The following is a 24,725-nucleotide window of genomic DNA, read 5'->3' on the forward strand; positions in this document are numbered from 1 at the left end:
GCGTGCCGACTGGTTAAGTTTGAATTATCTGGCGTAATGAAATTGTGGGATTGAAATAATGCAACTTTGGGCCCGTAAACGTGCATGGGTGCCGCCTGGGACTTTGGAATCGAATAAACAGCAGTCAAATTAACGGAAGTCTACTGTACATTTACTTTCATGGTATTTTGAGTTACTATCATGGTGCACTTCTGCAAGCAACAGTATTCCTTCCTGCAAAGTGGCAAGACAGCATGCTTGGAACTCAGCCTGGACATAGTTGTCCCTCATAGACACCAATGCATCCTGTGCTATTCACGAGGAAGCTCATGAAGCTACCCTATTTATTCAAATATTAGGCGAGGATGCATTTGGGGAACTCGAGAAAAGACTCGAGCATGCACTGCTATTATTAGGCAAAAGAGTAGCTAACGGATTGTTCAGACTCGGCGGGGATTTTCCAAGCTACTGATTTACTAACGCAGCCAAAACGCGAAATGGAGACCATGAAATGGGGGGGGGGAGGGGGGGGAGCTTCAACATGCGAAGTGAGGTTTATGTACGAATTTTGCTTTTCGGTGGGACTTCGCAGCAGTGCGAATGTTGCCTTATAGTGTGGCTCCATAGCATAGCAGCATGCATTGCCGTAAAACCACACTACAGTGCAGTCCACTTATTACGATATCAAGAACGAAAAATCGAATCATTATAATCGATCGTTGTAAATCTGGACTGCTGCAATATAAACCTGCCAAACATACCTTTGTATCTCCGAAACCAAACTTGCCACTTGCACTAAAGGGCATTCTATGAAGTAGACCATGAAAAAAACATTTGGCTATTTGTACAGTCGAATCTCTATAATTCCAACTTGAGTTCAAATTAAAAGAAGTTAGAATTAAGGGGGGACACCCCACTTAAATTTTCATTTTTTATTTGTGGCCACAATTTGATAAAACTTCCATCACTTATGTATTTTGACATGCTGATTTCAAATATTCAATTGGTTTTCCCATGCAACAAGTACTTTTCAAAATATAAGCAATTCATACTTTTTTGTATGGACTAATTTGGAGGCAAGTTCTCTCTACAATGCTGGCTGTTAATGAAGGAGACTGGCACATCAAAATGATGTTGAATGATCAGAGGTTGCAGTGCTACAAGAATGAATGTTATAAACTGATTTATGCCGAAGTTACAGCATGTCAAACTTTTGTAAGCAGAAGGCATTAGTGAAACCCTGGAGAAATTATTACTTTTTCAAAATTTCTGTAATGATATTTGTGAATATTTTAGGCCTACTGCACTCCCAATTTGTCCACCTTTCTGAAGAAAAAAGAATTATTGCAATAAGATGAGTAGAACCAGAGATATCGTCACTCCAAAACTACACTACCATCAAAAATGTCGTTTTGAGAAAACGAGAAAAAACATTTCAGGACATGTTCATGGTGATTACGGCAAATGCTTGAATATTAAATTGATCAAGGATGATACAGGGGTCCAACCAGGCAAGAATGAAACTTTTGCTTCTTTAGGGGGGACACTAATTCAAATAATGTTCATGATGTTTTCCATCAATATTCATGAAACTTTCCATTCTTGTTAAGACTTTTGTACTGATTTCAAATATAATTATTTTTCCAATAGGCCATTTAGTTCTGAAGATAAATGAAATTCATTGTTCATAATTTGCAGACACAATAGGGGAAAAAAATGCGCTACGATAGTCGTATTGGCACATGCCTGGGTACTAGAAAACATAAGGAACATAATGGTAGGAATACTATTTTGATATATCAAATATTAGTAATTTTATAGCAATTCAATCTTTACTGTTCGAATTGTGGCTACCCTACTGTCTGATCTAAAGCAGAATTGAAAAATTTTAAAGCATAAATTCCAAAATCTGACCCTACATTGTGTACAAGTGAAAAGTTGGTGTTTCGAGAAAACGAGAAAAAAGGAATGCATTCACTTTTAATCAAAAGTACAGAAATAATTTTGCATTATTTTGCAGTGAAAGTGGCTAAAAGCCACCAGAAATGTAGTGGCTCTAACCACGGCCATCCAAATGCGGCAAAAACATCGTTTAGCGCCGTTCGCCGATTCCCGGTGGCTTGCATCGCGCGCGCGGCAAGGCTGTCGTTCACGCGGGTCGAGCTCCACCCCGACGCGATATCGCCGCAACACGCGCACGTGATAACGATCTTTATGGCGAGGAAAGATTACCGTTTGCTTTTGCCTCCTGCGACGCTGCCGCCGCACACCTTGCACTTGACATCAGTCCGTTCACGGAGTCCTACTGAGAAAAGCGAAGCCTGCCTCGGCGTCGACTGGCGCGGCTGCAACGCCGTCGGCGCGAGTGAGCAAATCCAACACCCGCTTTGTTGCTGGCGTTGACGCAAGAACTCGAAGTTTTTTTGAGCATTCATCTCCCTCTGCAACAAATCCGCACGCTGCAACATTGCAGTGTCACGCCGAACGCAGCCGCTGTCCGTAACGATTTCACTCATTTGTGAGCTGGCTAGGCCTACTTCGGCATCGTCCGCGGTTTCGGCATCATTTCCGGTTGGCGGCGAGCTAGTCTCGATGCTTTCAGAAGGAATGGAGCGCTTTGGAAAGTTATAAGCTGATCGCTTATTCTTTTTGCCGAACTTGTGCCTCGTGGCGAACTTTCCCGGTGGATCGGACATCGTTGGGCATGCGCCAACCAACCTACGAGACGCGCAGTCGCGTCGCCTGCGGAGTGGAGCAGACGATGGGAACCTCGCGCAGCCAACCACAGCACGCGTTTTTGGTCACGTGCGCTAGTCAACGAATCGGATCGCGCGTTCGGGCTTTTTTTCTCCCCGGATTTCAACGTCACTGGCGTACCGACGGAGTCACTTTTGGCGGGAAATTAAAGAAGGAAGGCTCCTCTTTCCAACGAGACCAAGATGGCTGCGATCGCGCGCGTAGAAAAAGAGCTACGCGCCGCGATAAAAAGGGCTATTTTTGCGCGGAATTCAGCCCACAGTGATGTTATAAATTGATATTGCGGACGAAATACTCTTCCCCGAGATTCGAAACTTGGTGAATTAAAGGAATATTAGCTGTAGATATCGAAAATTTCGTTTTCAAGAAATCGATTTTTTCGCGATTTTTTCGCCGCAAAGAGCCGTGTCCCCCCTTAAAGGAAGGTAATTGAAAATAGAGGACTTACCTGCAGTGGCACACGTGCACTGAGCTAACACACGATGCCTGATATTTCGGACTCTCTAGGGGCCGCAAAAATGTTCAAAAAATCTGGCAGCCCGAAGAAATGAATGCATGCCTTTTACCGCCCCCAAGTGCTGAAATCCCCACAAGCACGTCCGAAATAGCTCTAAAGGGCTGCCAGAACACGTGCTAGGCGTATCAGCGCTCATACTATGATAGGAGACTGCGGATGCACGTGTCCATTAAACATGCCATCTCCCGTAACAATTGACCCTTCCAACTTTTCGTACGCTTCACTGCGTAACACTACTGTACTGGGGTGATGCTGACTTACGGAAACCTACATGCAACATGCCATGCTTTCCGCTTTCTGAAGCCATTAGCAAGGATTACAAAGGTGAAGTTGGTGCCATTGCTAACAGCGGTGAATTGTTTTCAATGAACGACATGACACCGAAAAGCAAAAAGCTTCGTAGCGAATGGCGAAGGAGCTAGGCCTAGCCTTGCAGCGATGTGGCTACGGCCGCCAGCAGGTTTGCATGCGAGAACGCTGGTTCGTGGCAGTGAGGTAATAAAAGTGGCGGTGGTGGTGGCTTTGATAATGCTTTTGTCAGACCTGCGGTCATGGCAAAAAGACAGGAAAATCAGATAACGAAGGTTTTTTGCATTCAAAATGTTCGTCGTTCTTATACATTGACTCAGTGGGTGGTACATGGCGGTGCCGCGAAGGCGTCCGAAAAATTGGGAGTCTAGAAAATCTGTTGTTGACTGTATGGGACACCCGTTATTAACAGAAGCAGTCGGTGATGCGCGCCCACACGCCTGCCCACAGATTTCTGCCACGGCTTCTTTTTTTTTTACTTTGCGTGCACCGTTGAGGGGTCTCTCCTGCGCTCTTCCTTGATGGCGGGGTCAGGCAAATGCTGGACAGAGGTGTGACTGTGCGATTTGGCACCCTTATGAGAGCATTGTCGGAGCGTAGTATGTTCGAATTAGTCGTCACAAATGCTTGCACATTCGAATAGCCGAGCTTTTTCACCCAATGGAATGCACAAAACTTTGACAGGGCCACAGCATCAGTTCAAATAAACCGAAAGTTCAGATTAAGCGTGTTCAAACTAACGAGATTCAACTGTACATCTAAAAAGTGTATCAAGCGTTGGGGGCGCGCTGAAATAGTTGGAAATGTGTGTGCACTTGCTTTTGCGAGACTTTCAGATTCACAACTGTGGTGAATAGCGTATCTTCATGGATGTTTTTTCCTTTTTTTAACATAGCCCTAATGTATAAATTCGCACTCATAAGTTGACTCATCATTTAACTAATATATTGTTATATGTGGTATTGCTATAAGTGGACAGCACTGTATAAGGTGAAATTCACACTGCTGTGAGGTCACACCTAGAGGCAAAATTCGTGTTTAAGGTCACAGGTAAACTGTGCCCCGTGTTTGAATAAATAGTTATGTCCTCCGAAAATGAATTGGCCGATAATACTGCCACTGTGATGCTTATTGTTGTTGCCATGGTTATTCTCAAAAGAAATGGCTTATCGAGAAAATGGCGTAGTGGCACAGTTCGAAGATTGGTGCAGTTTGGCGTTCCAAGTTTGCTTCGTGGTCAAACTCTTGTGGTAAAAGGCAGTGTTGAAGAGCTTATTCTCCATGAATTGAAGCTGTGGCATGAAGGTAGGTACCAACTGGCCAAAAAGAGCACCCTGCCGAGTTTCCTTGAACAGTCCTAATGTCTAATTGACGGGAAGATCTCAACAAGTGGAGCAGATCCAGTATGTTAACCTCCATTTTGCTCTTGATTTGATGTGTCATCATCGGAGATCAGTGTGACCTGTGCAACTTTTCAGTGTGACTGTGCCTCAACTGGTTGTTCTGGTGAGCACTCGTCTTGCGACAAACCGGTTAAGTGGTTCAGTTGCTGCTCTCACCGAGTACGATGCAAAATGGGTTATAGGAGTGATGAAAATAGCAACCAGCTGGCGAAATGATGGACGGAAAAGTGGCAGGCACCCGAGGGTGGGTTCGGAGGAGAACGCGTGAAAAAAAAAAGCAAAAAAAATATCCAGTCATGAAAGAATTGGTCTCTTTCTCTGCAGTTTTTCTTGTACCACGAGGTGTTTTTGTGTAGCCTGGAAGGATTTTTGACCCCCGCTGTTCCCCCTTTGCCTGTGAGGGTGACGGTGCCCAGGGGTCAAACACCCGGCCGTGAGGCGACTAACTGGCTGTGCCCCCCGTGGGCCTCTCTCTCTCCCTCCTTTTTGCCGTCTGGTTTCTAGCCAGTGTAAAAGACCCGCCGGATGTTCTGGACAGGCAGAAATGCCTGGATGCTCTAGCCGCCTTGCGCCATGCCAAGTGGTTCCAGGTTGGGAAACCTTTTCAGCCTTATGTCTTATATGCAGAGAGTGTGTGTGCACCCCCGCATGGGGTATGCGCCTCCCCCACTTTTTTTTTTCTTTTGTCGTTTGCCCTCACCTCTGTACTAGCGTTGCATACATGTTGCCTCAAAATGTCAGGCCTAAGAAAATTAAGAAGGCAGTAACTGAAAAAAATAAACATGGGGCTGGAAAGTTGGACACCTGACACATCTTGTTGCTTGTGCACTAAAGTTGTCTGCCTCAGGGTAGGCATGCACTTGAAGTGCTAGCCATGTAGAGCAGTGTTAATAGTTGAGCTTGCATTGGCAAAGAGACACCTGTGACAACCTCAAAAAGAAGAACTAATGGGGAATGGCTGGCAAATGCATTCGGCTTGCACACTGTTATAAGGAAACGCACTGGCACCCTGTTCACTTGTTTTCATGATTCTACTATAACTGTGCTGGCCACACATGCATGGGACTCTAATGCATATTCCAGCATTCCGTAGGGCTGTAATTGAACTGCAGCATGCATCACCTCACTCCACTTTGGCAAAGTGTAGGATAAAGCTGCGTGCAAAAAAAAAATTATATTTCGGAAAACGTTGGCGCAATTTTTTTGTGGGACAAGTACAGCATTGTGTTACCTTCTTGATAAGCAGCAGAGTATGGTGCCAGTGTGTGTTTGAGTTTACAGCCATAAGTTTTGCTCAGCTCAAGTATGGTGCTGCTAGGTTGTGTGGCCCTGACGGTAGCTAAAGAATGCATGGCAGTGTAACTTTTTTCGGCTATGTATTTATAAGCATTGTTATCAATGTCAGCATTGCCAGCCAGGCCTGTCTGCATTGCCGCATCTCTGATGCTTTACTTAGGTTGGCAAAAAAAAAAGTGAAAGGAAAACTTGGTCTGCAGAAACGCAGCCTTGAGGCAGGCTCTGGGGACCTAGTTATATAACTAGAACAGCCGGCGTTGTCTTTGCATTTCTATCTTGGATGTCTGGAACAAGTGGTGGTTTTCGTGTGGACTTCGTTTTAGGCTGACCTGGGATTGTCTTTCGGGGGCTGGGTTTGGTGTGCGCGCTCGCCACGTTTTGCAGGCTAGGGCAAGTGGTCTCCAGTCATGTGTCATGGTCATCCGAATTCTGAGGGACCTCTGTAACCGTGTGCCCACATGGAGCACTCTCAACTCTTGGGTAAGTCAATCTTGTTCAATTAAAGTTATTATTGAGCTTTTGCAGCTCAAATGAGCGTCAATTTTTATTTGCGACGGATGGCTCTGATAGCATGTTCAGACCACAGTGAATTGATGCTGTGTTGTATTAACTTTCCTTGGGCATTGTGGTCACATTTCTCTCAATGTAGACTCAAACGTAGCTTGTAAATGCAGTTCCATGTGCTTCCATGACTCAGTGATTTCTGAACCAACATTCAACTAGTGATACAACAGGCACACCACTTTGTCATTTGGATATTCAAATAGAGTGAAATCCCAATAATTCAAAGTGAATTGACAGATAAATTGGAATGCTCTGTTGGCCACGGCAAAGTCCTATGTATTTGAATACTGGAAATCTGCAAATTTGAACGAAAAAAAAACGCACAACAGTTATTTAGAACAAAATTTTTAGTCCCATGCACCTCTTTTCGTACAAACTCAACCCAAAGGCGAAGTTTTATTGCATCACTAGCTGCTGTAATAGTGACGAGGAAAGATGCACCTAGACCGAATGCAAACAGAGATGTGCGCACTTTTTTTTTCCATCTGGCTCAAAAGGAGCAGGAACAAGACCTTAGCACGTGCTTGATTATTGATTACCGACCTAACCCCACCCCCGCTCGCAGCATGTGCTTTATCACGTTACTGCACACTCGATTGATCTCATCATCTCCAACATTGGGCATGTGGGAGGACCGCTCACCGTCCCTCTCGGCTCACTCTAGCACGTCTTTTCCTGACACCCACAGCAATCTTATGACACATGGACTATATGCAAAACCTAGGCTTCTTCTGCCACATGTTGTTGCACGCTTATGGAGGACGTAACTTTCATTGCAAGCCCAGTAACTTTTGGTTTTGTGCACAGTACTGCAGAATTGATTGAACACAGTAATATTTAAAGGGGCTCACCCTAGTTCAAACTCAAGTTTCATTCAAATGAATTTCCAGTCCCCTTGGAGTTCAAATTAATGAGATACTACTGTATAACGACCACAGATATAAGTAATTATCGAATATGATGAAGTAAATGTTAAATCTTTCTCCAATATCAGCATGCAACTGATGTATGCTTTTAACCCTTTCGCTGTCGGACCTTTCTGGCCGTGACGCACCCCCAGTGTCGGGTTGGTTTTAGGGAACGAGCATAACAGGGAATGAACATAGCAATTTATTTTTGATTATAATTGGTATACAAATAACATAGTCAATGCAATATGCACTTTTCAGTGTTCTGCAGCTGTTGTTAGTAAACATCATCATCATCAGCCTGACTATAAAATCCGTTCAACATCCGAATCTGACGATGCAGAACCCTCTTCCTCGCATGCGACTCTGTCCGAGTTCAAATCCGAGCTCGGCTCGTATTCTGAATCGGAATTGAGCCACCGCTCCAATGAGCAGACGAAGGTCCCGCGCGCTCAGCCATCCGAAAGTAACCGCGCGCAGGGAGGAGGATGCGCTTTCAGTCCCCCGCACAAGAGAAATGGGACGTTGCGTGAACAAGACAGAGGGAAATGGAAAAAGGCTAAACAAAGTTCGAAGGGCTTTATGTTTACTGCTGCAAGTCGGAAGGGAGGGTGCGGCGAGAGAGCGAAAGCAGCAATCGAGTCACTCTTTTCGGAGAGGCAACGGCACGTGCGCCTGAACTTGACGCGCCGTAGCAGACACACCAACAGAAAAAAAAATAAAAACCTTCAAACCAGCGGAGAAGGCAGAACAACCCTTGAACCCATAACCACACGCGCGCAGCATGATCCAGCGAACGCGGAGCCACCACACCACTCAGCAAAGAGAAAGTGGGGAGTGGCAGTCGCACCGTACTCTTCAATACATGGACTTGGACAGGTCAGGGCGAATATACGAACTTGTAGAAGGAGTCAACAGATAGCGTGGCCAATTCAGGAGCGCCAGCTTTGCGCTCAGGCGCGAAATTTTGAACGCGCGATAGAGAACGTACCGGTACGTCAGTGACATGTAGGGGGGGAAGCGCAATGACGTACGCGTAAGTCCGTGACAGCGAAAGGGTTAAAAGATATTAGAATACTGTTTGTAGCCTTACATACGTTGGAATGCAAGCACTTTTCTGGGTGTTAAGGCTTGTGTCCCTTCAAGACTTTTACAGTGAAACTTCGTTGAACCGTAGTTGGCCGGAGCTCAGAAAAAGTACGCTAAACGGTACTACTGCTTCACTTGACTGAAAAAGCGCGACCTATCAAAAAAGGAACTCCGAGAGAGTGTGATGAAAGCGCAAAAAACAAGACATGCAGTATTTATTCACTTAACTTGACAAAAGTCTGTTATTCTCATTTGATGCCGTGATGGCCTAGCAGTGACAGCAGCAGCCTAAAACTCACTTAAGCTGCAAGTCAGCTTTCTCGTCACCTCCCTTTTTGCGGCAAACACCCGCATGAAGGTGACGTGACATGCAGCATCTGCTATTGTCTGGCCAGAATCGCCTGTGCTGTTGCTTTCCGTGTCGTCATCACTGTCGTTAGGCGACACTTCGGCAACAACAGATGGCTTCATCAGACATGTCCGGAGACGACTGAACCTGTCTGTGAATGAAGTCGGTGTCGGAAAACTTGTCGACAGTGTCAGAAGTCTGGTCGACAGTGCGCTAGCATCCTCTGTGTCACCCACAAGCCAGCGCTCTTGAAACAGTTCTGCATTGTCGTCGACTCAACCTGCCACCACAAGTATTCCAGCAAGTGATCAAATATAGCAGGTCAATTGAACAAACTGTCACACTCAAGGGCTACAAGAATTCTGCTCAAGTGGTTCTTTTTGTACAACTGTTTCATAGCCCGAATGACACCTTGGTCCAAGGGCTGAACATTTGCTGATTTATTAGGAGGCAGAAATGCCAATTTCACAGCTGCAAGGTTATCTTTGTACGACGTGTGCTGGCGCATTATCTAAGATCTACAACCCTTCTGTTCTTCACTGCAAAACGGCCGTCAATGAGGCACATCTACTCCCCGAAACGTCAACTTCACAGCCACAATGTTATCCAGTGCGATGTGCACAGACGCATTTTCTAGGATAACTACAGCTCTTCTGTCCTTTGCCTCAAAACTGCAGTCAATGAGGCACATGTACTCCTCAAAATGTTTCTGCAATCATCTATGCTTTTGCATTGCTGCAGTAGACGACTCCAGGCTCCATTCAGGCACCATTAAAACATCTCGGCTTGGCCAACTTACCATTCACGAGAAGCAGATGTTTTTCATTTCCTGACATGTTCACTCCAAACGCAACTGAATTCCTGTCCTTGGCATGCTTGCCACCAGTGCATGTCTCGCCTTTCAATGCGGCCGTTCTGTCTGGCAACAGCTTCAAAAACAGCGCAGACTCATCCATGTTTAAGATGTTGTCGATCGGAGTCCATCAAGGTGTGCCTCAGCTGAATGTTTTGCCATTGTTCTGTGCCGTTCATGTTGCCAGCGGCACCTTATCCTGAAACAGTCCTTGTGTTTATGCTGTGCCTCACCTTAAACCTCGCCAGCCACCATTGCTGCATGCGAAGTCGTCATGGTTCAGCTGCAAAGTGACAACTATGGCCTTCTCCTCAAGTAGGGGTTTGCTAACAGGCAGGTTATTCGGTTGTGCTGCTTTTAACCACTTCACCAGCGCCTCCTTCACACCCGGAAAAGTCTAACCTCATAGCCGACATCTTTTGCGGTTGCAGGAGCACTGCCGAGCAACCTTTCCGTGGCATGCCAAATGCCACACACTGTAGTCAACAGTAAGTCCCTCTCGTATGCCAGCGTTGACTTCATGCCACATTCGATAGCATGTACGATGTCCTTTTTTTTTTTTTTCGTTGCATAGACGCAGTACTGTTCGGACCTATAGCCGTGGCGGCTAGTTTGGTGGCCAAAAACAAAGTAGACGTAAGAACAGCCTATTTAATGTGCGAGACAACTTGAACACGCATTATTAAACCATTTTTACAGGGAAAATATAGTATAAACAAAAAACTAGTTATAACAACAGGGGATACAAATAAAAAGACCCTGTCAGCATTCATGAAAGCAGTTTTTTAAGCGTTGTACAATGTTTTGGCCAGTCTTTAACGCTGTGTGAAAGTGCGTTCCATAGTATAGCACCGTTGAACTCCACGAGTCTCTGTCCATATGGATTGTGACATGGCTGTAAGTTAATTAGTAGCTGCCCTCGTGTTTCATGCAAGGTTCTATGCTGAGCACCCGTCTTTTGTCCAAGGTTCGGCATGACGTGAACCTAGCCTGCACAATGCCACAATGCTCCCTGGCATGGCTTCGAAAGAACAAACAAGCGCCCTCAGCTTCTGCGCTTGGAGGCTGTACTGATCTCTGAGGCTTTTCTGCCAAGCCTCCCGATGAGGACGACGTACTGCCGTGATTGCATGACGTAAAGTGAAAACACTGCAGGTTAACCGATACGTACGCAATAAGCTGGTTCAGTTGACGTGGATACAAAAAGCATTGTTTGATGGCCGCTGACTTGAGCATTTGACTTTACTGCTTTTAAAATGAAACTGCTGTTTGAGCTGGTAGGGTTTAACGAGGTTTTTTGTAATTTAACGTGCATGAATACAAACGTAAGGAAGACATTAGAAGGCAGAGTGCCACCTGGTGTCTCATGCCAAACACATTGAAGCTAAGACAAATCATTAGCAACCATGCTGTCATTTCTGTGTGGACACTTCTCATTAAACCTATAGATGCCGGAATCGCCGAACAATCTCAGAATTTGAAAAAGCTCATGTGTTTCAGGTGAGTTTAAAGGAAGCGAAAGCTCATTTCAATTGTTACTGGCAATCAACGAGAGCATGGGCGTAGCCATTACTAAATTTCACGCTGAACTGGAAGCCATGAATGCCACCTTGTTCGTCAGTGCTATTTCTTTGCATACGTAAACATTGCAAATGCTACTCTCCAAATAACATATGGTATTGCAGAACACTGAAATCTAATAGTGCACAGAGCATGTGTATTGAGGACAATGTTATTTCTTAACGTGCGTAATGCATTTATTTGATTGCAATTATTATGCTGAAACTCTTGAATATAAAGAAGGTATTTCCGTGTTGGGTGGCAACCTTGTTAGGTTAGATTGTTCTTTGTTCTAGATTTCCTTTTTGATCTTCGCCTTGTCCACATTTCTTTATATTTAAATGTACAGTGAAACCTCATTAAACTGTACCCGCTTAAACAGTAGTTTCGTTTTAAAAGTAGAAAACTCAAATACCCGACTCAGCAGCCATTGAACATAATGTGTTTTGTATCCGCATAAACCGTACCAGCTTATTGCATACTTATCAGTTAAAACTTAGTGTTTCCATTTTCGTCACGCAATCACGGCAGTGCGTCGTCCCCATCGGGTGGCCCGGCAGGACAACAAGCCTCGAAGATGAGAACAATGGCCTCCAAGCGCCCTGTTCATTTGCACGTGAAGCCACACACATCAGCATCATTCCGGCGCCATGCCGGAGAGCGTTGTAGCGGCATGCAAGCAAAGACTCGTGTGATGCTGAAACTCTGATAAAAAAGACGCAGAGTGTTCAGCATAGAAGGAAAATTAGACATTGTTCATGCTATCGAACGTGACAAAAATAAGTCGGCGCTGGAATGCGGCAGGGATCTATTGTTGACTACGGTGTGTGGCATTTGGAATGCAAAGAAGTTGCTTGGCAGCACTGCTGCGACCGCGGAGAGATGTCGGCTATGAGGTTCGACTTTTTGCCATCGTTGCCTCTTGTTGCCGAAGTGTCGCCTAACAACAGTCATGAGGACAACATTAAAAGTGACAGCATGGGTGATTCAGGCCCGACAGTGACAGAAGCTGCGTGTTATGTCAGCCTCATGAATTCAATCGTCGAGACAAGAACAGCAACCCACAATCAAAAAGGCACCCCACGACTTCTGCAGCGCTACTGCGCCTGTGCACGGAGAATATGCAATGCCAACAAGGAATCTACCATGCAAGTGTTTGCCAAGAAGAGGGGGCTGGCTTAAAAGCTGGCTCGCAACTTCAGGAAGTTTGAGGCCGCTGTCATCGCTGCTAGGCCGCCGCGTCATCAAACAAGAATAACTTTTGATCGCGCCAAGTGAATAAATACTGCATGTTTTTTCCCCTTTCATCGCACTGTCTCTGAGTTCCGTTTCTGACAGGTAAGTGGGCGATCTCATGGTATTTCGGTTAAGCAGTACTACCGTTCAGTACATATTGTTTCTCAGCTCAGTCCAACTACTTCAGGCTTCTATCAGACTAGTAGCATGACGCGGGACACCTCTGTATTGTTAATATGGCAGAAGCTAGTGTGCTGTGTAGCCGATAGGACAAGCTGAATGTGCCCCTTGTCAGATCATAGAAGCTAGATTCGAGGAGACCACTTTAGAACAGCTTGAATGAGGCAGTTATGGTGCCCACATCAGGTGGCATGCCCAACCCTTAGCAAGCTTTTGGTTTTCGCCTATGTGCTTGATGCAGTGTCTGAAAATTCCACCTTTGTTGTATATATGTGCAGGCCCTAGAGCTTCTGGTGGAGAAGGTACTGAGCAGTGCCAGCCAGCCATTGGCACCCGGTGATGCACTACGCCGTATCCTGGAAGCTGTGGCCGGCGGCATTCTGCTACCTGGTGAGCATTGTGCTACGTGGTTGCATCTTTCACTGTAGCCATGTTTACCTAAATGCAACAGTATCTCATGGCATTTCTTATTGAATCATGTGAATACACGTAGACAAGATGGCTCTACCAAACTTTTAATTCTTTGTCAATTTTGATGAAACTTGCCGAGCTTATGTATTTCAATGTGCTAGTATGAAATGTACATCCAGTTTTTTTACAGAGTAAATAACTTTGCAGAAATTGAAGAAATTCAGCATTATTGCATAACTTGCCTGGAGGTAAGCTGTCTAGCAAACTATACATGGCATAATAAACATCGACATACGAAAATGATGGGGAACTAACAGAGTGCAAATAAGCAAGTATGGTGTTCTAAGCCAATTTTATATCAAATGAGAACATTGCGCATTTCAGTGAGAGAAATCCACTTAACTGCTAAAAAAAGAAGCATTTTATTTTCTAATAAACGCGACATTATTTCGTTTATTTGCACTTTACAGAGCTTTGCCTTTCTGGAAAAAAAAATAAGTTACAGTGATAGCGCAAGAGAAGCAGAGGTGATGCACCTCCAAAATGGCATTATCATCAAAATTGTGGTTTTGAGAAAACAACAAAAACATTTCACAACTGATATATTGAAAGTTAGAAAAAATTGCACCTAAGACCATCAGTAGACACTAGGTAAAATTCATGGCCGTTTGCTCGTTCCCAGTCGAGGACATAGCATGCGTTGCGAGTACATTCACTTCAAAAGGATTACATGTTTTCGGGCCGATTCCCCGCAAGCTCCGTCCCAAGGCAACTTCACCGCAGATCCCGCAAACCAGTGGCCAGAAACTGCGCAACCTTCATTAGCATTTTTGAGGCTTACTGTCACCTTTCAGTGTTGGCTTAAAGTAGCTACAGCTAGTAGCACTTGCGTCCGCCTTGTTGGTGCCCGTCGTCTTTTTCGCGCCTGCGGGCTTTTTGAGCGTTCTGTAGCACAGAGCTTCTCGAACTGCTTGAATGGATCAGGGTGATGCTTTAGATGATTGACCAGGGTGGTTGTGGTGCCTACGGGCGTCTCAAGGTGCCTCTTCATGTGCAGAACCTTGCATCACTGGCTCTGCGCTCGAAGAACTCCCAGATAACACTCCGGAACACCCGTTGCGCCGATTCATCCATTATTTGGCTACTTTGGCCATGCGTGCAATCAGGCAGAAAACGGCCAAAGCGTAACCGAAGTTGAGAACTTGAAGCGACAGAAACAATGTGCCAAACATGTTCATAGGCGCATACCTACTATCGCTTAGACACCTGTTAGGCGCCTGTTGTGACCCCAATAACAAACCCTTTAGTGGCATTGTATGTCTCAGCTGAGCTTGGGGGACAGTGAATGCATTGAACATAAATTAAAAATCTCTTGAAAACAACTATTTTCGTCCTGCCCTAGGAAGATTTTTCACACAATAACAGTAGCTCACAATTTTTTGTTACTGTATTTACATTAACTCGCGCCTTTTTGTCTCTCGGGACAATAGCACCAAAAACTGCACTCACTGCATTCGTACCTTTTCTGCGCAATGCAGCTGTTTTGCAAAGAAGCTGCCTTTAGAAAACCAACTGCTGTTCTGCAACTCATATTAGCTATTCTTCTCATTCTTCCTTTTTTTTTTCCTTATATATATATATATATATATATATATATATATATATATATATATATATATATATATATATATAGACACACCGTACTTATTCGAATATAGGCCAACCCTGATTCTAAGCCGACCCTCAAAGCCCGAGGTCAACAAAAATATATACAGTTAAACTTTGTTAAACCGTAGTTGGCTGGAGCTCGGAAAAAGTACATACTAAACAGTAGTACTGTTTAACTCTTTCGTTACCGCGAGAAAATGGCCGTTTTTCATAGGTCTCGGAAGAAATTTTTTTGCCAGTACAAATAATATTCCAGAACACGTTGCAGCATGCCAAATTGCACATAATGAAATGCTCTTACCAAAAACATAAGTTACAAAGCAAACAATTTATTAGGGAACATACAAAAAATTCGGAAAAGTGCCATTTTTGTGGCGAGTTGATAAAAACAAGAAAGAAAAGGCACAATATCTACATACACATTATTAAGAAAGAAAATTTAGAATATACATTTTGAAGATCAATGACTCAGGAATACTGTCTAAAAAAATTCTCTGTACCGCGCCGTTCTTCAGCTACATAAAAAAAACTAAAGACCGGGAACAGCTTCAGCGCTCGTGCCATGCGGTGAAGCAGTTGCGCGTTTTCGTGAGGCACAGGTGCACTTCGCAGTTTTCGCAGAAAACGTTTGTCTTTTGTTCGATTTTGCGTTCCTGATAGCACATCCTGCAGTTTCGCCTTTTCGGCATCTTTTGCGGATGGTGCGGCACTTCTTTTGGGACAGGATGTACTCTGGGAACCTCTTCATCATCAAGCTCGAGCAGCTGTTGGGTGAGCTCCATCCGAAAAGAAAGTTGGTCGAAGTGGGCGCTCCTCTGCAATTCCGGTGTTGAGGTGTTGCTGGCGGTGCTCTTGAAAAAGAATGAAGCTATTCACAACAGCCATGTCAATACAATGAAAGAAGAGCGTCTTCCACCACCTCACGCACTTCATCAAAACGTTATAGGATGCAATCAGCTGATCGGACTTATCAACTCCAAGCATCCCGGAATTATAGTCGTCAATCAGCACCGGCTTTTCGATTGGGATGATAGTCCACACGCCGCCTCTTCTCTCTTTCCTTGTGGCTGTAACATGCCTGTTGGCAGTGTGCGCTGTTGACATCATGTGAACAACCTTCCTGTCCTTCCATTGCAAATACAGGATGTTGTTCCGTCGGAGCCACCGAACATCACCTCTCTTCGCCTTTTTCTCCCATGACACGTCCTTCAATTCAGATGGGAAGCACCGACGATCTTTACGTGTCGTGCCACAAGCGAGGGTTTTGCGATTTAGCAGGTGAGCAAAGAGAGACGCAGATGTGTAAAAGTTGTCCATGTAGATAACATATCCTTGATTGAGGTATTTATCGCACAGTTGTGTCACCACATCAAATGCTAGTCCACTTGCACTAGCTGTTTCCCGTTTGCCTGCGTACACATAAAATTGAACGGAATAGCCAGTCTGCGAATCAGCAAGCACCCACAATTTATATCCCCACTTTACAATTTTGTCCCGCATGTATTGCCGAATACCCGATCTTCCTTTCGATTTGACCATTCTTTCATCCACAGAGAGGTTCCGCGCAGGTTGAAAAAGTTCTGCTGATGTAGTGTTCACGTGTTGCAGAAGCCACAATACGCGGTGCAGCCTGCCGTGCGTAGCTACAGTAGTCGCCTCCGGATCAGTGACACTTAGGAAGCGCAGAAGTGCAGAAAACCGTCTCCTTGGCATAACGTTCCGAGGAAGAAGCCCTGAAAAAAGCCTACTGGTATTCCAGTAAAGGTGGATGCGTGGCACGTTCACAATGCCCATATAAATGAGCAGTCCAATGAACTTCACTAGTTCGTCGGGAGTCACTTCCTTCCACGACCCATCTCTTTCAGCATAGCTTGGAAGCTCCAAAATATGCATCCAAGCATATTTATTCGTGTTCTTGCAGATAGTATTTATTGCTTCTGCGGTGAAGAACAGGAGGAAAAAATCGCGCGCCGTTGTAAAGCGTCTTGCGCTGCTCCGAAGTGCTGGGCCGAGATGTGCTCCGGGCGGCCTTGTTGGCGTGAACTGAAGTTTCTTCACAGCCGGTGGCAGCACATCCTGGCCTAGCGACGTACGGACCCTGCAGATAGCAAGAATAGCTCTAAGCTTGTGCACAAAGGTCGGCAGATAAGCGCGCGCGACGCCGGTGACTGCTCAAGGCCGTAAAGGTAACTCACCGGTGAGCAGCTGCGGACGTCCCGGGCTGACTTGAAACATCGTCGCCGTCAGAGCTTGAAGCAGAAGTACTGTCATCTTCGGACTCGAAGCTCGAATCATCGTCACTAAAATCAGGTGCGGGTGAAGAATACTTTCGAGCAGAACGCTTTCCGCGCGGCGCAGTTGCGTCCGACGACGACGCCATGGCAGAGACCGGAGCGACTGGCGTTGTTGCGATAGTAACACCGGATGCGGCCCTCTGGCGGATTTAACAAGAGAAGCGAAACCAAAACTGCTGCAAACTGGCTGTAAAGGCTAGGTATACATGTTGGACATGCGGCGGACCTTCAGGAATGCGTTTTCGTGGAATAAAACCACCCGGACTCCAAGTCAAAGCTCACTAGTGAATAGCTGGCGTCATTTTCGGGTAATTATCCCCACTCAACGCCGCCAGATAACAAAGCCGACAATATGATTCGATATTTGACTTGCTGGGAGCCTTTTGATCACAAAAATTTGACGCTAATGCTGAATTACCACGAGTGGCAGTATTTTTTCTCAAGCGCGGCCGCCACGCCCCCTTTTGCAACAACACGCGCACATTAGTTCTCAAAAAGGCGCATCAAAAATCAGAACGTCGCCAGAGCGGGAAAATTTAAACTGGTTCTACAAGTGCACTGCCTAGACTAACCACTGGATGGCGCTAGCTGCACGAGAAACGATTCCAACATGTCGAAATCGGCCGTTTAAAGCATCGATCACCGGTGATCGATTTGAATAGGCGTGGTAACGAAAGAGTTAAGGGGGAGGCTACACTTGAAATACTACTTTTTTATTTGTGGACAGATCTGAACAAAATTTTCACACTTGGTGTATTTTAATATGCAAATTCTAAAAATATACCGTAAAAACCGGAATATAAATCGAACTTTTTTTCAAAAAACCATCGCGAAAAGTCGACCCTCGACTTATATACCGGACATTGGCAGAAAAACTACGGAAGTCTTGCAACAATGGGCGGATGAAGTAAACAGCCGCCATCGCCATCATCAGCAGCGCGGCGTTGGTTCTTTATTCTATGGCGTGGCGACATTGTGGCACCGGCATTTTGCGTTTCCACTGTCACAAAGTTATATTAATTAGAGGCTGCATTTTCGTTTTGTTTCAAAATGAGTGGAAGCCGACGTCAATTCACCGTCGCCTTCAAGAAAAAGGCGATTGAGTACGCAGAAGCCCACGGCAACCTGGCGGCACAGCGCGGACTTGGAGTATACGAAAATAGCATTCAGTAGTGGCGGAGGTAAAAGCAACGTATTACAACTTGCAGCAACCAAAAGAAAATGTAATTTCGTGGCCGGATCGCAGCGGACTGCAGAACTGGAAGGCAAGGTTGCGGAGTCCGTCCGAGAGCTGCGTGTAAGATCGCTGCCTGTTGTCGAATGCATTCGTTTGAAAGCGGTAGAGATCGCACGCGCCTATGGACTGGACAGCGAGAAGCACTCGTCATCCGACTCTGTTCAAACGTGTTGCTCTGATTCGGAGTAGCGCTTGCGGACTTCCTGCCCTTCTGTGTACTGTACACCCAACGAATTTTTAACAGTATCGCGCGACCGTCGACCCGCGTGTTTGTCAGCACCTTTTATCATCACGGCACAGAGCGGCGAAATAGCGAAAGTAAGGGCATGTGTACACATGCGCATATCTCGATTGTTTCGTTGCTCAGCGCCGTTAATACGGTGTTGACAAGCACGTGGGTCGATGGTCGTGCGATACCGCTAAAAACATGGCCAGTTGCACATGCGAGCAGCATTTAAGTAAATACTGTCACCATTGTGCAACCCGCTGAGTCGCATTTGTTTATAGGTAAGGGTGTCATGTTTTTCGGTACTTTTGCCACTGAAAAAAGATTTTTTTTTTCATTTTTAGAATTCGTTAGTTGGGGGATCGACCTATATTCCGGTCCGACCTATAGTCCGGTTTTTACGGTAATTAATTTTGCTATAGGATAAGTAGTTTCTGGTATACTCTAAAAGCATTGTATAAGCTGGGTCCTTTGTTTGGGGGAAAATTAGCATCTAAACAGAATACCTTAACACAGTAATTTGAGTATGAAGACTATCTAGAATGTTCAGGGAGTGCCATAAGGTATTAATCAGTGTTCTAGGCTAATCTGAGCACGAGTTAGAGCTCATCAAAGTTGTGAGAAAAAAATGCCATCTTGGCAGGTCAAGCATGTGACCCATTTCAAAACCTTTTTAAGAAGAGTACTGCTTTGAAAAGGTGCATATTGCTTACTGCATATATTTCTCTTTCTGGCAAAAAAAAAAAAAAAATATTCTGATAGCAGAAACAGGACGAAGCTATTTTACCTCTAAATTGGAAGTCTGTCAGAATTGTTGTTTTGAGAAATCAAGGAAAAACATTCTGCAACATCTTCATTGAGAACATACCAATAAAATCTCAAGGAAATTCATCAGGGGCATAAACTGGATGCATCCTATCTTTATGCCGCTTTTTGGCCAGCTTCCTTTCCTCAAAGAGGCTTCTTGTTGGAGTTGGCACTTCGATGGTCATCTTTCTCCTTTGCTCGCTGAGATGCAGTGCCAGGAATATTCATGTGTAGCTGCTGTAGAATTGCAGTGGACGCAAGCAGGTTCCCAGTGTTGAAGCGTATGACAGGTTCCCCAACAGCAGCTTGCACGGCAAAGAAAGATGCATGCTGTTCCTTTGACACACCCCAAAGGACTGAGTGAAGGCTCTCATTCGAATTCTGTGTCTTGCCTCGCTGGCATCTCTGGAGCAGTGTTTTTTCAGATAGCTGCGTATATACAGGCAGCATTGCTTCTGCCACATGTTCTGGCAAGTTGTAGTGGTGCCTAGGTTCAGGCTCTCCCTTTGCTCGTGCAGCATTGTGACGACAGGCCATTGCTGAGAGCCCGTACTCCTTGGCGGGGTCCTTGAAAGCATCACCACTTTCTAGCGGACCCGGGACACAGCACGAGTCCAAAAAACTCTAGTACTACGGATAAATCCACGATTGCAAATTCACTTCCGCTGTCGTTGACGTCCTCTCTCGTGTCGACACCCAGCAGCTTGAACATTCGTTCCATTGCAGACTGCGACGCCAGGCACGATTTCCGGCGCTCGCTGCGCGCTCGCTACTTTCTTCAGTCGTGAAGGAAACGGTGCCTGCATGATATGTGTCAACACGCATGGCGTGGGTGGATGAAGTGTTGACGCTAGACGTGCCGGTTTGCAGCTCCGAACTCAATCCGGTAGAATGTCCAGGCAGACCAGCTACCGGCAACTCCGCGAGTATAACAGGCCTAGCCACCTTCCGTCGTGCATTCCACAGCCGCTTGACGCATAGCAGCCTTGAGACGACGATCTTTTCCAGCGATCCGGGCAGCGAAATGAACACCTTATCAAACGTCGTCCCGTCGCGAAGAAGCGGCTGAGCGAACGTAGACAACATAGACAGCGGCACGATGAAACCAGAGATAAACAAACGTTGCAAAACGCAAGAGCAGTCGAGCGCTCGCCAAAGAGCGCCAGACCAATAGGAGTGATCAAGGCAGAAAGCTGGGCTAGTTGGTGTGTCATCATTATTCAAAAGACTAGCACAAAATAGCAGGGACAAAGACAGAGAAGACGACAGGACGAGCGCTAATGTCCTGTCGTCTCTGTCTTTGTCCCTGCTATTTTGCGCTAGTCTTTTGAATATTAATAGGAGCGAGGCGCGCGGGGGGGTGTGCGCGCTTTGGCCAATCTGCAGCAGGGACGCATCCTTCAGAAATGACACGATAGTGTCGGTTTCCCTTGACCTATGCCATTGTGAACTGGCGCAAAATGCGCACAAGGAAAACGGCTTCAAAACAAGCGCAAGACGGCGGCCACAGGCCAGTGCGTTCGCAAATGGCGACGGCGCAAAGTTTGAACATTTTTGACCAAATTTTGCTGATTTCGCGTTCACCCTGGCCTCTTTTTTATTAATTTTTTATTATTTTCCGATTAGACTTAGCTTCTAGATTTCACGGAGGGATTCTTGAATGTATAAACGTAGCAAAAATGCACTTTTCCGAAAATCAACTTTTCTGTTATTTTTTGCCGTTTCAAGACCCGCGTCCCCCCTTAACCAAAATAACATGAGATCGCCCACTTACCTGTCGGAAACGAAACTCGGAGAGAGTGCGATGAAAGGAAAAAAAAAATACATGCAGTATTTATTCACTTCGCGTGACAAAAGTGTTATTTTCGTTTGATGCCGCGGCGGCCTAGCACGACGACAACAGCGGCCTCAAACTTACTGAAACTGCATGCCAGCTTTTCAGTCAGCCCCCTCTTCTCGGCAAACACTCGCATGGCAGATTCCCTGTTGGCGTTATGTATTCTCCGTGCACGTGCGCAGTAGTGCTACAGAAGTCTCGGGGGCACCTTTTTCATTGCCAGGTGCTGGAGTTTGGAATACAGTTACGTTATCGCGCCCCTGTTCTCGTCGCGACGATTGCATTCATAAGAAGGTATATATATTTTAATCAGGTGCATGTTAGATTTATACTTTGTTTAGAAGCTTCAATGTAATTTCTTAGTAATTTACATTTTGGACACACAGAAAGCAAGCAGGTGTTTGATGTGGTGGGTGTGGTAGAATCGGGTATATACGGTACTCTCGCTGCTATGAACCCTGATAATTCAAAAAAGTATGTCTGTTTTATCTGAAGTCGTTAATATCCGAAACACCTCACTTCCGAAACTTCAGTCACGATGTGTAACAACGTTATCACAGAGTGAGTAACTAACATTCAAAGTAAAAAAAATTTTTTAAAGTCGCAGTTTCACCCGAGAGGGGAAGGCCGCATTTTCATGTTATCAGGAAGCATGGACTATGATAGCAAATTAGTAGACAACTATGTGAAGTATGGTAGTTTTGTCAGTTGGTATAAATTTGTAAACATTAGCTTACTAAATTCACAAGCATAGCGTCATGCGCACAGGTAAACTGGGAACACATCACACTTGATGAGCGCAGAAACTCGCTGTCAAAGTGCTGGTGTAAGTGCAGCAACAATGGTGATCTAACTTACTTTCGTCTGCTCTCTCGCTTCAATGTGAACTAAACGTCGAAAGCACAGCGCATACGAAGCTACCGGCGCTGGGTGCACTTTGTCCACAAAGCAAACTTCGTTGCATTAATAGGTAGAGCAAACTAAGGTTGAAATATGGTCCATTCTATCTAAAAGCCTGCTGTACGCGGGTCCAGTGTAACGAGTGTAGACTGCCAAATCAATCACCGGTGCATTTCAGGTTTTTTCTGCATATTGTTAAGGGGGGATGAGGGTCTTGAAAACTTTTTTTTATTTCTTAACATATCTTCCTGAAAATTGGCATGCAGATATATCTTTGAATGCTGATCCCAAATATATATTCAGATTTTATATATCTCATCTAGAAATGAAGATATTGCAAAATAATTGATCCCACATAGGTCTTTTCTTACGGGCCATTATGATAATTTCTTAATTAAAAAAACTAGTTTGAAAGAATAGCTTTCATTTCCAAGGGCCCACTGCACATCCTAAAGCTAAAGAAATTTTTAAAAAGTGATCATAGAGGTCATGAATGAATAACAAAGTAGGAAGAAAAAAACAATGCAGGAGTAATTAGCTTACATCTGACCTAATTGCTAGCCTATTGGGGTTAATGAAAAATGGAAAGCTTTAGGATGTAGCTGAGGTTTTACTGAAAAAAATGATACCTAATTCAATAAAATCAATTGATGCAAACACTATGAAAAGTTCTGTAAGGCAAAGGCATTTGATCGAAAAAGCAAAGCTGAGAAAATTGCATTCAAAGTTTTGCTTACTCTGCCACTTCTGTTTACCTATCACATGGAAAAATTTAATGCTTTAGCATGCAGCCCAGTCATTACTGAACACAATAACACCAAACTCACAGAAATCTGTTCATGTAAAGATTGTGAAAACCTCTGTATTGCATTGGCACATGACAAAAAAAAAAACAAAGCTCAGAAAGTCGTCGTTACTAGCTGCGCCAACGTTCATTAGCTCGAACTTGCGGGAAGTCGCGGACTTCTTCGCCAATGAAGTTTTAACGTACTTTTCACACCCCGCGCACTCCGCGCAAAACACCGTGTCGAAGCGTTGAGCACGCGAGCTCGGTTCAGCCGCGTCCGTCGGCACCGAAGCGGCGTGCGGAAACGCCGAAGTCGACGTTAGGCTTAGCTCAGCCGGCTCGGCCGCTTTCGACGACACGGAATCCAAAGCGACTTGCAGCGTCTCAAAAGTTAGCATTTTCGACGGGCTTAGTCCAGGCGCATCCACCGGCACTGCAGAGACTTGCGGTAACACCGAAGTTGACACCGATCGGCACTGTCCAGCCGCATCCACCAAGGGCACAGCAGCTTGCGGCATCACCGAAGCTGTAGTTCTCGGCGATGTAGCGCTCTTATTCCATGCGCGCCTCTTTTTGCTGACTGCTTTTCGCGTGCTTGCTTTCAAGCGCGCGTCTCGCGCCATCATGACACGCGGAACAACGACACCAGGCACGCAAAAGCAAAAAATCCTTGGTTAAAAGAAGCGACTCAATAGCCAAAATATCTACAGGAACGATAAAGAAAAAGGCAGAACGAAAAATACTAGGAAACAAAGATGAATGCGAAAAATGACGTGCGCGCCGGCGAAAGCAGACGACGCGAAGGAGTCGAACAACGCGGCCGCGGGGCCGCGGCAGGAGTCACGGCCAATCAGAGGCGCCTCGGGGAGGCGCCCGTTTCACCCAATCAGCGGCTGTCTCGCGACGATTTCGCGCTTGAGAACGGGTGCCTGGGGTGCCGATCGCTCCGCTGCACGAGGGTCTACAGCGTGGCGAGGGGCGCCAGAATGGAGAGCGGGAAACCAGCTTTCAAACGAGACCAAGATGGCGCCGATCGGTTCGCGTCGCGCGGAGCTACGGCAGCTTGAAAATGAGGCAAACCTTCGCGCTTGGCGTTCAATTTCGGCTCACCGACGTTTCTAAATTACCGTTTTTTTAATACAGTGAAACCTCGTTAAACCGTAGTCGGCCGGAGCTCGGAAAAAGTACGTACTAAACGGTAGTACTGTTTAAGCGAAATAGCATGAGATCGCCCACTTACCTGTCGAAAACGGAACTCAGAGAGAGTGTGATGAAAGGGGAAAAAACATGCAGTATTTATTCACTTCGCGGGACGTAAGTGTTATTTTCGTTTGATGTCGCGGCGGCCTAGCACGACGACAGCGACCTCAAACTTGCTGAAGCTGCGTGCCAGCTTCTCAGCCAGCCCCACTCCTCTCGGCAAACACTCGCACGGCGGATTCCTCGTTGGCGTTACGTATTCTCCGTGCACGCGCGCAGTAGTGCTGCACAAGTCCCGGGGCGCCTTTTTCATTGCCCGGAGTTCGGAAAACTTTTCGTTTGGAATAGTTACGTTATC

At 45.6% G+C, this 24,725-nt stretch overlaps 1 protein-coding gene and 1 pseudogene across 2 annotated transcripts in view; one reads left to right on the forward strand and one right to left on the reverse strand.

Moving 5' to 3' along the window:
• LOC139054597 (zinc finger RNA-binding protein-like) overlaps positions 1 to 24,725 on the forward strand; it is a 94,432-nt gene that overhangs the window by 51,699 nt on the left and 18,008 nt on the right. For both annotated transcript variants that reach the window (XM_070531832.1, XM_070531833.1), the window contains exons 12-14: positions 5,470 to 5,555; positions 6,646 to 6,741; positions 13,279 to 13,390. In XM_070531832.1, coding sequence (XP_070387933.1) covers positions 5,470 to 5,555; positions 6,646 to 6,741; positions 13,279 to 13,390 — 294 coding nt within the window. The remainder of the gene's footprint in view (positions 1 to 5,469; positions 5,556 to 6,645; positions 6,742 to 13,278; positions 13,391 to 24,725) is intronic.
• On the reverse strand, positions 15,575 to 17,281 carry LOC139057517 (piggyBac transposable element-derived protein 4-like; annotated as a pseudogene).

The sequence above is a fragment of the Dermacentor albipictus genome, chromosome 1 (genome assembly GCF_038994185.2).
Source record: "Dermacentor albipictus isolate Rhodes 1998 colony chromosome 1, USDA_Dalb.pri_finalv2, whole genome shotgun sequence".
Classification (NCBI taxonomy): Eukaryota; Metazoa; Arthropoda; class Arachnida; order Ixodida; family Ixodidae; genus Dermacentor; species Dermacentor albipictus.